The sequence below is a fragment of the Pollicipes pollicipes genome, unplaced genomic scaffold (assembly GCF_011947565.3).
Source record: "Pollicipes pollicipes isolate AB1234 unplaced genomic scaffold, Ppol_2.1 Scaffold_7261;HRSCAF=8764_pilon_pilon_pilon, whole genome shotgun sequence".
NCBI classification, from domain to species: domain Eukaryota; kingdom Metazoa; phylum Arthropoda; class Thecostraca; order Pollicipedomorpha; family Pollicipedidae; genus Pollicipes; species Pollicipes pollicipes.
Genome location: NW_023597054.1, coordinates 7,881,862 through 7,893,602, shown reverse-complemented (window position 1 = coordinate 7,893,602; position 11,741 = coordinate 7,881,862). Strand labels below are relative to the sequence as shown.

The window sequence follows — 11,741 nt, the reverse complement described above, 5'->3', positions numbered from 1 at the left end:
TTTGTGGCATGCCACATAAGGTGATCATTTGAAGTTGTGAAGGCTTCAGACCTGCGGCTTCGTGTAAGTCAATCGTGAAATGCCAACCGTCTCGACCCAAGAAGGAAACTAACGACGTCCTCGGCTAGAAAAAGTGGCATTGCCTGACCCCGCGACACTGAAAGGCGCATGCACTGACTGATGAAAACCATGCATTTCAACCAGACGTTGAAAGCCGTGATTTCTGTATATTTTGTATTCATATGGATTTATCATTTATTCCAAACCGCAGTGGAACGCACAGGAAAATACACATCACGGTGGAAACCGCACTGTTCTTCAGCCCGTTCGACGAACGGAGAAGTAAAAAAAAAAAACTTGACTTCGTTTGTCATTGCTCCCAGTTGTGACCCGATCGCATCAGCATGAAGGCTCTGCCTGCCGCGGCGCCAGGCTGACCAGCCCCGCGGCCGGGCTGGCGGCAGGCCCTAGGGCGGCTGGGTTGACTGCAGCGCCAGGTAGCCGATTAGCAGCGAGGTGCGCGCCGCCAGGAACAGACCGATCGAGACGACCCGCGGGTCGTCCCCGGACACCGGCAACAGGTAGTGTCTGAAACAACCCGCGCGCGACTGCTCGACCGCACCTGAGTATCTGACGCGCGCAGCCGGTGCCTGAGCCCTCCACCAGCCCTAGGATTCCCCGACTGAGCCGCGCAGAAGGTACAGCAGCTCAGCATCAGCAGAGAGTGACTCAGCAGGTTTGAAGCAACAGCAACAGCAGCCCTGTGCTCATCTTGTTGTTGAAAACTGGTACACGGCGCACAACAAGGACCAAATCTAATCCACGTCACTTCACAGCTGCACACCATCGTAACGAAATGCACGATGGCATGTACACCTGCAAGCAACCCTTGAGTCAAAACATAGATGAATACCGGCACCCAACACAAACTGGTTTCCCCCAAATGGAGGCCGCGCGTGGTGTGCCGGTCCGTCGGCTGTTCGCTCACCTGATCTGCCAGCCGTTGTGACCCGGACCGGGCAGAGGACGGCCCGCCAGTCGGGCCTCCGCCTGGTCAGCCGGCACCGGCAGGTGCACTGACAGACGACGGGCGTCGGCTCGCAGACCCGGCTCGGTCCCCAGCAGGCCGCTGGGTGGCTCTAGCACGTAACGGCTGCCGCGGCGGCGGACCGCAGTCAGCGGCGGACCGCAGCGAGTCGCCGCCGGACGCGACCGCCCCCGACGGCGCCCTCAGCCAGGTGCGTCCCATAATGCGTAGATAAATAAGGACATATAATACCTCACAACACCTTGCATCCTCAAAAATGATAGCATTCTATGTACGGTTGGAGAAAAGGGTTATGGGTCCTGGAGTATTCTATGCATCGAAGAATATTCCCTCTGATAGCTTCTTCACTACTAGCGTTCATTTATTCCTACCAAAAAGTACCGCTTAGAACTGATTAAAAGAGACCCCTGGCCACGAGGCACAGCCCAACGTCTCACCTGACACCCGGCTCCCGCCGATCCGTCAGATCCACGCAGAGGGCGCAGCCGTCGTCCGTCGTCTTCACGGCGTACAGCACGGCCAGCGACTGCCGGCCGGAGCTCAGGCTCAGGTCACACGCAAACAGCCTGCAGCAGAGACGCGCGCTGAGATGAGCTCACCGCCGCCGCGACACGGTCCGTAATGGATCACCCGACCTTGGCAGACGAACACATGCGCGCTTGCTCCATTAAACGACGGGAAAAACTGACAAACGCAAGAAATGGAGATTGGACTGGTTCTTGCCCCTGACGTCCCTGACGTCGGCCACAGCAATTGCACAGACCAGCGTTGTCAGAACATTCGACCTGTTCAAGCAGGGTATCACACGTCCATAACACGTTAGGCGGTGTCAGAGTGCCAGAACGGCTCCCGCTGTAATACACGCCAACAGGGTGGCTCGTATCACCGCCACCTGAGCACTCAGTGAACCCGAGCGCTGTACGCCTACCTGAACACGCCGTCCTGGTCTGAGGCGTTGCTGACGGCCAGACAGCCGCCACCACTGAAGGCGTCCTTATCTGTGTGGCGCACCTGCCAGCCCGGCTGGGGTAGCACCTCACCAGCGGCAGAGACAGCTTCGAGCCGGCGCTGTTCCATCGTACGAGCATCTTCCCTGCGGTTGTGCAATGGCACGCACGTTACGATCCGCAGACGGGCGGCAGGCATGTCAGGACGCGAACAGGCAGCATGCTTGTGACGGTGCATAGATCAGCGACCGTCCCTCAGAGTCGCTGGATTAGTGGCGGGTGCGGCAGGATGACAGACTGTGGGTATGTCAGAATGACAGGCGGCGGGCATGTCAGCGTACATAAAACGGTGGCGAGTCTCACGTGCAGGGGCGTCACTTCATATACTTTCGGGGGAGCTCAGCCCCCCCCCCCCCCCATGCGCCTCTGACTCTGACCCTCTCAATACATATCAGCAAGGAGGGGATATTGGACCAAATAAGTGCAGAACAATTGTCTTTACTATGGGTATACTAGGTCGTAGGCGCGTAAACACATCACAATGAGTACCATCTTTATGTTGTAACAAACAGGATCCTGTAGGTGCGCGATGCTTTGTCATGCCAACTCCTTCATACGTTAAGTCGGTCTGCAAATGGTTGACAAGTTTAAAAAAAAAGATAATGGGGTTTGGGATCAAGAAAAGTTTACCGCAATGTGCGGCAGCTTTTAAATTTACAGGGTCGCCCAGATAAAAGTAAATGCATGTTTTCCTAAACAGCGGCAAGTGCATTTGTCGCATAATCATGGCTGTGGTGGCTTTACAACATGATCAGCGACACTGGTAGTCATCAGTGATCCCTTGCTAACATTTACCGAGATAATTTTCGGTGAATTAAACCCCATTCTAAGATTTTCACAACAGTCAGCTCACATTCACTTGAAATGAGAAGTCATTCCTCCGCGGGAAAACAGTTTTGAAGCTACCAAATATTAAAAAGTTGTTTTTTACTTGAACATCAAGGATACAAATTCAAGTGTCCGAAATCCAGGGAGAAATCAGGCTTTTATTAAATTAGGCTAATTAGGCTTTTATTAGGCTTTTATTAAATTTGATTTTATTAAATTAGGCTACGTCAACCTTTTTGGCTGAGCTCCTAAACCGATTTAAAGGGAGTGCTCCACATTGATATGAAGTTTTGAACGGAAACAGTCATCTTGAAGACCTTTGGGTGCTGTTAACAATCCTGCCCTTCCTAAGACCTAAGACCTTTTGGTTGCTGAGCTACGCGCCAGTGAAAATGGGGAAATGTATACCGGGGAGAGTATTTCAAAGTCATCTTGGCATCCATGACATCATAATACTATCATTTAAATCCTGCCATTCCATAACTCATGCGGCGATTAAGGCCGATAAAAATATCATTGTTGAGGCACTCATATTTGACGTTCGTGAACGTGATTTCCGGATGTAACGGCCGTCAACTGGCTCTCGATCAATGTTATGCAAGGTACGATGGCGCAATCAAAACATGACGTATTCAGAAGCATATTTACTTAATAGAGAATTGTGCTGTTTGGAGCAGTCTTTTCCACTTAAAAAGTATACCATAGTCCTAAGTGAGCTTGTTTCATCATATCTGATGCTTGCTTCGATATCTTCAAATGTGAAACATTCCCTTGAAAAAGGCACTCCTGGTCACGTGACCCAACAAGCCCACACGCAAGTGTCGGGTCTCCACGGAACGCACCGTTTTGCCGAGGCGCCGAGGGCTGGTGCGCGCAGGGCAAAGCCGGCCTGCACCGGCCGGCCGTCGGCGTCGGTCAGCGCCAGCTCGGCCGGCCGCCGCGTCTGCAGGAAGGTCGGCTGCGGACTCTGGGCCGAAAGCCGATGCCACGGCTTGGCGCGTGTCACCTGCCGCCGGGCCATGACGGGCATGACGTGCACTGTACACCAGCATCACGCAGAGGAGGGAAAAGCAGACGGGGCACTCCGCACACAGCACCACACAGATGCCGCTACAGCGGACAGCGGGCAGGACAGGAGACGGGCCACCTTGGGGACAACAACTGGAAACGCCACACAGCGGAGAGGGGAGCCGATGGATGGCTCCCCTGACCACACCACACAGCCGTCGCCACAGCGGAGAGGGGAGCCGATGGATGGCTCCCCTGACCACACCACACAGCCGTCGCCACAGCGGAGGGGGGAGCCGATGGATGGCTCCCCTGACCACACCACACAGCCGTCGCCACAGCGGGCAGTGGAGGAGGCGCACCAGCAGAAAGGCACTTCGCTGCGGGGAGTGCACAGCGGACAGAACGGTTTGCTCTCCAGGTCCCGCTCTGCAGATGGCGCCTTGCGAGCAACGGTTCCGACTGGATCCAGCGCCACATGGAGGAAATCGGGCCCACCTGGCCGTCGGCGCAGAGCTTCAGTCCGCGGCCTTGACAGAAGTCGGTGACGAGCGGCAGACGGGCGGGTCCACGGGCGCCGAGTAGTGTCGAGAGCCGCGACCACAGCACGTCCTCGGCCAGCGCGAACCGGTCGGCGCCGAGCCGCTCGTGTGTCCATCCGGGGGCGAACAGCGCCGTCGAGAGACCCAGCCAGCGCGACTCGGCCACCGGCTGCCGGCGACGCATCGCGCGTCGGGCGAGGCGCGGTACACACACGGGGAGCGAGACACAGGGAACGTTATAAAGGGAGAGTGAAAGAGCGCACGGACGAGGGCAAACATAAAAAGGAGATGATGAAATCCATGATGTACGTGAAAACAGGCGATTCAAAGTGACGGGAAGATACTGCGGTAGGCTTAACAGCATGGCCGTTACAAAGCAACACAACACAGGATAGGATGATCACCACAGAGCGCGTCGCTTTTTGTTGTCTTCTTTGCGCCACTCGGACGTGCCGCAGCCCCAAGCACCGCCCGTGACGAACACGCCGAGCATCTCCAGTCCAGCGAGCGTTCGGCGGCGCCCGCAGCTGACCGCGGGAGACGGTGCACCTGGATTACGTTGAATCCGCCGCCACCCAGCGAGCCACGGCCGAACATGTCGACGCCGGCGTACAGGTCGGCGCGGCGCCGGCCGGCCCGCTCGCCCGACGCCGCCAGCCGCTCCGGCGTCCAGCCGTAGTTGAGGAATATGCCATCACACAGATCGAAGTAGCACCTGCGAGCAGCATTCGGGTTGTTACGCTCGCACACGGCTTGGTTGCTGGTCCACCGGATATACGTCCTCCCTTGCTGGCAATGTTCACTGCGGCATCGCAACAGCCAAAAGGTACGCGACGTCCGATGAACCATCAGACCTAGTGCATATATTCAATTACTCGTCAGGAGTCATTACGAGAGAGGCCGCAGGCCAAGCGAGCATCCCGTCAACAAACCGGAATTTACGTGGCTTCAGCGCTCCGGCTCGGCTGGGCATGTCACGCCTTTTGCGGGCTTAAATCTTTGCAGCCTCTGGCCGTAATGTCTTTGAGTTTTCGTCTACAAGTGGCCCAGATCTTTAATCTTAAACCCTGAATCTCTTAACCTTGAAAGCCACTCAAGGTACTTCAATTCCAACCGTTTGATCAGACAGCATATTTGTACAGCGTCATAATGTCGCCACCGTTTTCACCTTTCGACCCATTAGACTGGAATACAAAATTGTCAAATCGAGGGAACAGGTGTAAAAAAAGGTACTGAAAACGCAGGTCGGAGAAACAGGTGTAGATCTCGGCGCACGGGCATCGCAGCGTCTCCGCTCGCTCGAGGTCATATCCACAGAACCATGCGCAGCAAAGAAGAGGCAGTTCGCGAGGACGACTCTACTGGAATTAAGTTAAATGTTGATGGAAAGTCTACGAATGTAACGATTTAGATGACTACATCTCAGCGGAGAGACAGCCAAGCCTCTGATGTATGTTCGATACATGATCGTACATTCTGCGGCTGAAAATGGGCGGAAGCAAAATCTCATACGGAAGGAGAATCTAATACGGAAGCAAAATCTGATATGTTTGCATCCTGGCCATCTTTAGCTGTGAGCCGTTCCCGTTCACTTATATGCATAAATGGAACTGCGACAAAATCCAGGCGCTCACCAGGATGGTTAAGGCTTGGCCGGCGGGCGTAGAAATAATTGCAATAAAAGTTTCTACGCTAAAGAGCTTCTTCAACAAGCATGCATATCACGTTGCCGAGATGTGCTGTAAACCATACTGCTGAATACTGTCACATGCTATTCCATTTTCATGGTTACATGCCAGATTACAACCAATGTCCTCGGTCCAATGAACGACGTATGATGATAAAATGACGATGATGCTTCCCGCAAACTCAGTTCTTTAAATCATGGCGTACCGTTTGGAAAAATCCTTCAGTCTTCGTTTGATCCGAATGTTTTGAATGGATGGTTACCTGGGATCAGACCTCATGCTAAACAGCGCTCATTCTGTAAACGTGAGCCGCAATGATCCACACAGCCCACCCCGCCATCCAACTCCATCTGATCTTCAGCTATGCTTAGGTCAGATGAGTCTTCCCTTGCGCTTAGTTTTTTCATGCCTTCTCTAAAACACCATAGGAAGGATTCATCAGTCTCTGTAAAAATATGAAGCCGCACCAAGCACCGCACGCACGCACGCTATCACGCACGCACATTATGTATATGCGTGCGTGCGTGCGTGCGTGCGTGCGTGCGTGTGTGTGTGCGTGTGCGTGTGTGTGTGTGTGTGTGTGTGTGTGTGTGTGGTGTGTGGTGTGTGTGTGTGTGTGTGGTGTGTGTGTGGTGTGTGTGTGTGTGTGTGTGTGTGTGTGGGTGTGTGTGTGTGTGTGTGTGTGTGTGTGTGTGTGTGTGTGTGTGTGTGTGTGTGTGTGTGTGTGTGTGTGTGTGTGTGTGTGTGTGTGTGTGTGTGTGTGTGTGTGTGTGTGGTGTGTGTGTGGGTGTGTGTGTGTGTGTGTGTGTGGTGTGTGTGTGTGTGTGGTGTGTGTGTGTGTGTGTGTGTGTGTGTGTGGTGTGTGTGTGTGGTGTGTGTGTGTGTGTGTGTGTGTGTGTGTGTGTGTGTGTGTGTGTGTGTGTGTGTGTGTGTGTGTGTGTGTGTGTGTGTGTGTGTGTGTGTGTGTGTGTGTGTGGTGTGTGTGTGTGTGTGTGTGGTGTGTGTGTGTGTGTGTGTGTGTGTGTGTGTGTGTGTGTGTGTGTGTGTGTGTGTGGGTGTGTGTGTGTGTGTGTGTGTGTGTGTGTGTGTGTGTGTGTGTGTGTGTGTGTGTGTGTGTGTGTGTGTGTGTGTGTGTGTGTGTGTGGTGTGTGTGTGGTGTGTGTGTGTGACCCTTTACGATGCGCAAGGGACGATAGTTTCCCGATTACAAAATAGGGATCAGAAAATGAAATGGCCGATATATAGTGAAATTCTGTGAGAGGGGAGGCACCAAGTTTCAAGTCACCCGGTTCGAGTTCCGTAGTGCAGGGTGGTCTCTCCCTTAATATACCCCTGGATTCGCCCCTCGTGGTACGCCTAAAAAACTGTAAAACGTTGTTTGTAGCTTCCACTGTGCCTGCGGAGCACCATGGGGGACCCGCGCAGCACGAAGCGGACTGCAAAGACGCGCTTGAATTTTACATTCATTCACAGATGTCTGTTGTCTAAAATACGGTGTGCTTCATTTCACCAGCACAGTACAGGAACCCGCTGAACCAACAGCTTAATAATTCAATTTTGTTATATCTCGGGGATATACACAAATAAACACAAACACTTCAATTTGAGATGTACTTCTAGTTTTCCAAACTTTAAATTATCTTTATTTCAAAGAACTGTTTTTTCAAAGAACTATGTTAAGTATTGAGCGCCAAGTTCCACATTGTGGAAGTTCCGTTTAGTATTCTGGGCGCCCAGCCCACTATTGCGGAAGCCCGGCCCAACATTGGCCGGGGGGGGGCGGGGTAAGGGGGTAGATCAGCATTGGGGAGCTGGATTTTGTTGGGGAGCATGGCCCCATTGAGATAAGAAGTTCCACCCCTTTTGGGTGGCATATTTCTGTAGCGTCGTAATGTGGTCACTGTTTTCCGTTTCGACTGACATAGGCAACGTGAAGCCGCCAAACAGACAAATGGGTTTAGAGAAGCGCGGAATACGCAGGTCGGAAACGAGTGCAGATCTCGTCACCACTTGTCGTGTAGAACGTGCCGCAAAGTGTGTTTAAAATTTCAAACATTGCCGGTGAAGTCACTTATATACTTTCAGGGGGGGGGGGGGGGGGGGAGGGGGGGGGCTGAGCTTCCCCCTCCCCATAATGCTCATCTGAGCCCTTCAATGTATATGAGCAAAGAGGGATTACTAGACCATATAAGAAAAGAACGATCATCAAATCTTGATGTACGAAGTAAAAGGTTCCTATCAGCACATCATTATCAGTCTCATGCTAATTTTGTACCAAGAATGTCCTGTATGTGCCTAATGTTTTTGTCACGTGAACTGCTTTAACTGATCAGCTAGTCCGCAAATGTTACTAATTTTTTTCCTAAAAAAAAAACACCTGGATTGGGATGGAGAACAATGAACTGCAGCATGCGCCAGCGTTTGAAAGTACGGGGGGCGGGGCGATTCATGTTAACGCATGTTCTCCCCAACAGTGGCTAGTATATTTGTTACATAACCGTGGCTGTTGCGGTTACGCAACAGGATCAGAGAAAGCGACGGTCATCAGCGATCCCATACTGAGGTATATGAAGTTTTCTTTTTTCTGAATCATTCTAAGCTTTTCACAAAAGCGTTGTTCAAATTTACTTGAAATGCAAATTTCTTCATCCGCAGAAACACAGCTTCGATTCCACGAAACATTGAAAGGTTTGATTTATTTCACCATCAGCATCAAGTGGACGACATCCAGGACAAAATCAAGCTTTGGACGCAGGTTATGCCGATATCTATTACCCTGGATTCGGTCAACCTCTTCGGCTGGGACCACCCAACCGATTGTAGAACGTGAAGTGACGTGACGTGATTTTAGAAGTTAGCTGAACTCCCAGTGAAATGACACATGTAAACTATACACAGATTACGTAGGAGTTCCTGCCGCAATCAAAAGACCAGATGACTGAAGGTCCAGGCCATAAAATACCAGAAAATCAAACGTCACATACGAACACCTTGCGCATCGCGTTATGCCGGCCTTCTATAATACAACACAAGGTCCAAATAAGCGGGCATGCTTAGGGGATTACGCTAAACTGTGATATTTTCCCAAATAACATTCAGGTGTGATGGCCGAAAGGCCGGCGATTTCGACGTGGGTTTCGAACCCCAGTCGCACCATGGCCCCTTGGCGCTAATATGGCCTTTGCACTTGCTAGCTCTCCATGAAAGGGGTGTGCGACCACGTGCGTCGCGTTCTCTTTTGTAAAAAAGCCGACAGGATTGTGGGGCAGGAAGAAGTCGACCCTCGCCCCCCTTTCTTCTTCTTCATATCCTGGTGGAGTTTGATGTGCGGGTGGCAGGAAAGGGATTTGCGTGCAATCACTTATCATTTTGCTTAATTTTCTTCAAGAGCGGTCAACATCGGGTTACTAGCATTCCGAAAGGTTTTGAAAAATTGTCATATTGTGGCGTAGCACCGAAAGCGGGGTTATACCGCCCTTCGCTTCCCGGTACAGTCTGTCCGAGTGTACCAATGGTTGCGGTCGCCTGACGTTTAGAAACCCCAAATTTGCAGGAAAAGTAGCCTGTGTGTTCTCCATCGGGTAAAAATTGTCCCTATGACCCAGGTCACGTCGTTCTGACTCGACGTGGGTGGAACGTCTCGACATTTCCCACTTTCCTTTCTTTAGATTTGCCCCCGTTTTCTTTTCAGTGTTCCAGATCTGAAATTTCAGGCGATATCGAAGTTCCTACTGCATCATATGACCACGGATATCCTGAAACTTTGAAGCATACCAAAGCCAGTTTACCTTCGAGGCATATTGCCTTCTTACAACCGATCCAGGGCTAATTAAGAAACCATCATCCTATCCTTTACACGGCAGAGACCGTTCGTTCATTTATCTTTCATTTCTTCTCATTGAATCATGCTGTGAAAACTAACCAGTAACTAAGCAGCGTTTCTTCTCACGACACGGCTCATTCACCGAGAAACCTAACTGCAGGACAGATCCCAAACGACTCCTGCACTGCTGGACCCGTTACTGCACGCTTCATGTGCCCTAACGACTGCATCCACTACAAAGAAGCCACACCTCATCCCTTCCGGTGACACCTGAGCAGTACATACAGGTGTCATCTGTACCGAGAACACTTTCTAATGGCCTGTTTTTTCCTACTGCTTCTTTTCTCTTCTGCTGTAGCTCGCTTTTGCTTTTTGCAAGGCGTTAACTGGTTTTTCGCTTAGGCATTCTCTTCCAGCCACCATTTTACAGGATAGCTGGTCATTATGAGGGATGTGCCTCTCTGTTTCCGACAATTTGGTCTTTTGGGGACACAAAGACTATTGGAAGAGGGAGTATGTCACCTATTGGACTGTAAGGTGACGGTGTAGCCGGGGTGTCAAACCACACCGAAGTTGCCACGGTGCCACGTTGTGCCGCTGCTACCGACGTGGCGTGCCGCGATCGTGTCGGTGCTGCCAGGGCGCCGTGCTGTGCCGATAGGCTGCAGGACATGTGAACAGTGTGATGGTATGGTCACGATGTCTACGCCGTGTTTCCGCGCTAGGGCGATGACGTCCAGACTGACATGGCTGCTATGGTTGTTCATAACCAGCAAAACCCTTCTATCAGCCGCGGGAGCGGCATGCTCGACGAAGTGCCAGAACCACTGTACAAAAAGTCCGAGGCTGATCCAGCCGTTGTCGCTACGGCGCATATGGTTCCAACGGGAGTGTCCTTGGTTAGTGCCGGGTTCTTCTTTTTCTCCCACCGAAGATCATCACTGGTGGGACAGTCACGCTCGACGCGCTGATGCACCCCACAATCGTCGTCAGCTTGCCCCGTTCTGCTGTCGTAACTTGGCTGACCTTGCGTTGTCCTCTTTCAGCCAGCACTTTCGGAATTTCAGGCACAGATTTCAGGCCAGTTTCATCAACACTGTACACCTTATGATGGGGGTACAGTCCATGCTGATATTGCGCACGTCAGGTTGTCGTAGAATTTTCCCATGTTGTTCTTGTCGACGCCTTCCAGTCTTGCCAACTGTGGCCTTGGGCTTTTCTGGGCGAAATTTTCGGATGCCTTTTTAAAAAGCCAGTCTGAGCCAGCCAGTCTGGGCCAGCGCACTTCTTCTGGTGATTGAAGGGCTGCTTTATCCTCTGTCTTTCGGCGTATTCGTATGCAATCCTGGCCAACGTCTCTCTCGATATGCCGCAGTACATGCTGGGCAGGTACAGAATTCGCTGCTCCAATTCTCCTCAAAATGGTTGGACATGACTGTCTTTTTCCCGACGCATAGAGGGTCATCTGGTTCTAACGGGCCGTCGTCTTTTAGGCGATCCATGAAGGTTGAGCGGGGCACTCCAAACCTCTTATAGGCCTGCCGTATTTTCAGGCCCCTACGTACAGCTTTTACGGCATTCTTCATGGACTCTGGGGTCCGAGATCCTCGGTCAGATGTTCGAATGTAGTTTCGAGGCATTCTTGATAGGAAAAGGCTAGGTAATAGGTACAACCACAGGTGGTGCCATCAATTTTTGGGAGGGGGGAGGGGACGAGACCGTAAAATCATCACCACACTTGAATGCAAAATGGATGATAAATCACGCGTTTAATAACCGGTATTCCCGTAAATGATC

At 51.8% G+C, this 11,741-nt stretch overlaps 2 protein-coding genes across 2 annotated transcripts in view; both read right to left on the bottom strand.

Moving 5' to 3' along the window:
- Nucleotides 1-220: 220 nt before the first annotated feature.
- On the bottom strand, nucleotides 221-5,066 carry LOC119112470 (cytosolic endo-beta-N-acetylglucosaminidase 2). The gene is made up of 7 exons (XM_037236670.1): nucleotides 4,983-5,066; nucleotides 4,390-4,602; nucleotides 3,726-3,889; nucleotides 1,977-2,141; nucleotides 1,486-1,614; nucleotides 989-1,153; nucleotides 221-588 (listed from the first exon to the last, which is right to left on the bottom strand). Exons 1-7 carry the CDS (start codon nucleotides 5,028-5,030, stop codon nucleotides 468-470), a joined length of 1,005 nt encoding a protein of 334 aa, XP_037092565.1. The 5' UTR covers nucleotides 5,031-5,066; the 3' UTR covers nucleotides 221-467.
- Nucleotides 5,067-10,195: 5,129 nt separating this feature from the next.
- The window catches only part of LOC119112821 (cytosolic endo-beta-N-acetylglucosaminidase), a 19,256-nt gene continuing 17,710 nt past the window's right edge, over nucleotides 10,196-11,741 (bottom strand). The window contains exon 9 of the mRNA XM_037237108.1: nucleotides 10,196-10,214. Within this exon, the coding sequence (XP_037093003.1) occupies nucleotides 10,196-10,214 (19 nt within the window). The remainder of the gene's footprint in view (nucleotides 10,215-11,741) is intronic.

What these genes read in the sequence shown, in the direction of transcription:
- LOC119112470 (XM_037236670.1), bottom strand. Translation starts at nt 5,030, where the DNA reads ATGTTCGGCCGTGGCTCGCTGGGTGGCGGCGGATTCAACGTAATCCAG. An exon ending in GACCAGGACGGCGTGTTCAG is followed by an intron (nt 1,615 to 1,976) that starts GTAGGCGTACAG and finishes TCTCTGCTGCAG; the next exon opens with GCTGTTTGCGTGTGACCTGA. An exon ending in CGGCGGGAGCCGGGTGTCAG is followed by an intron (nt 1,154 to 1,485) that starts GTGAGACGTTGG and finishes CCGCCGCGGCAG; the next exon opens with CCGTTACGTGCTAGAGCCAC.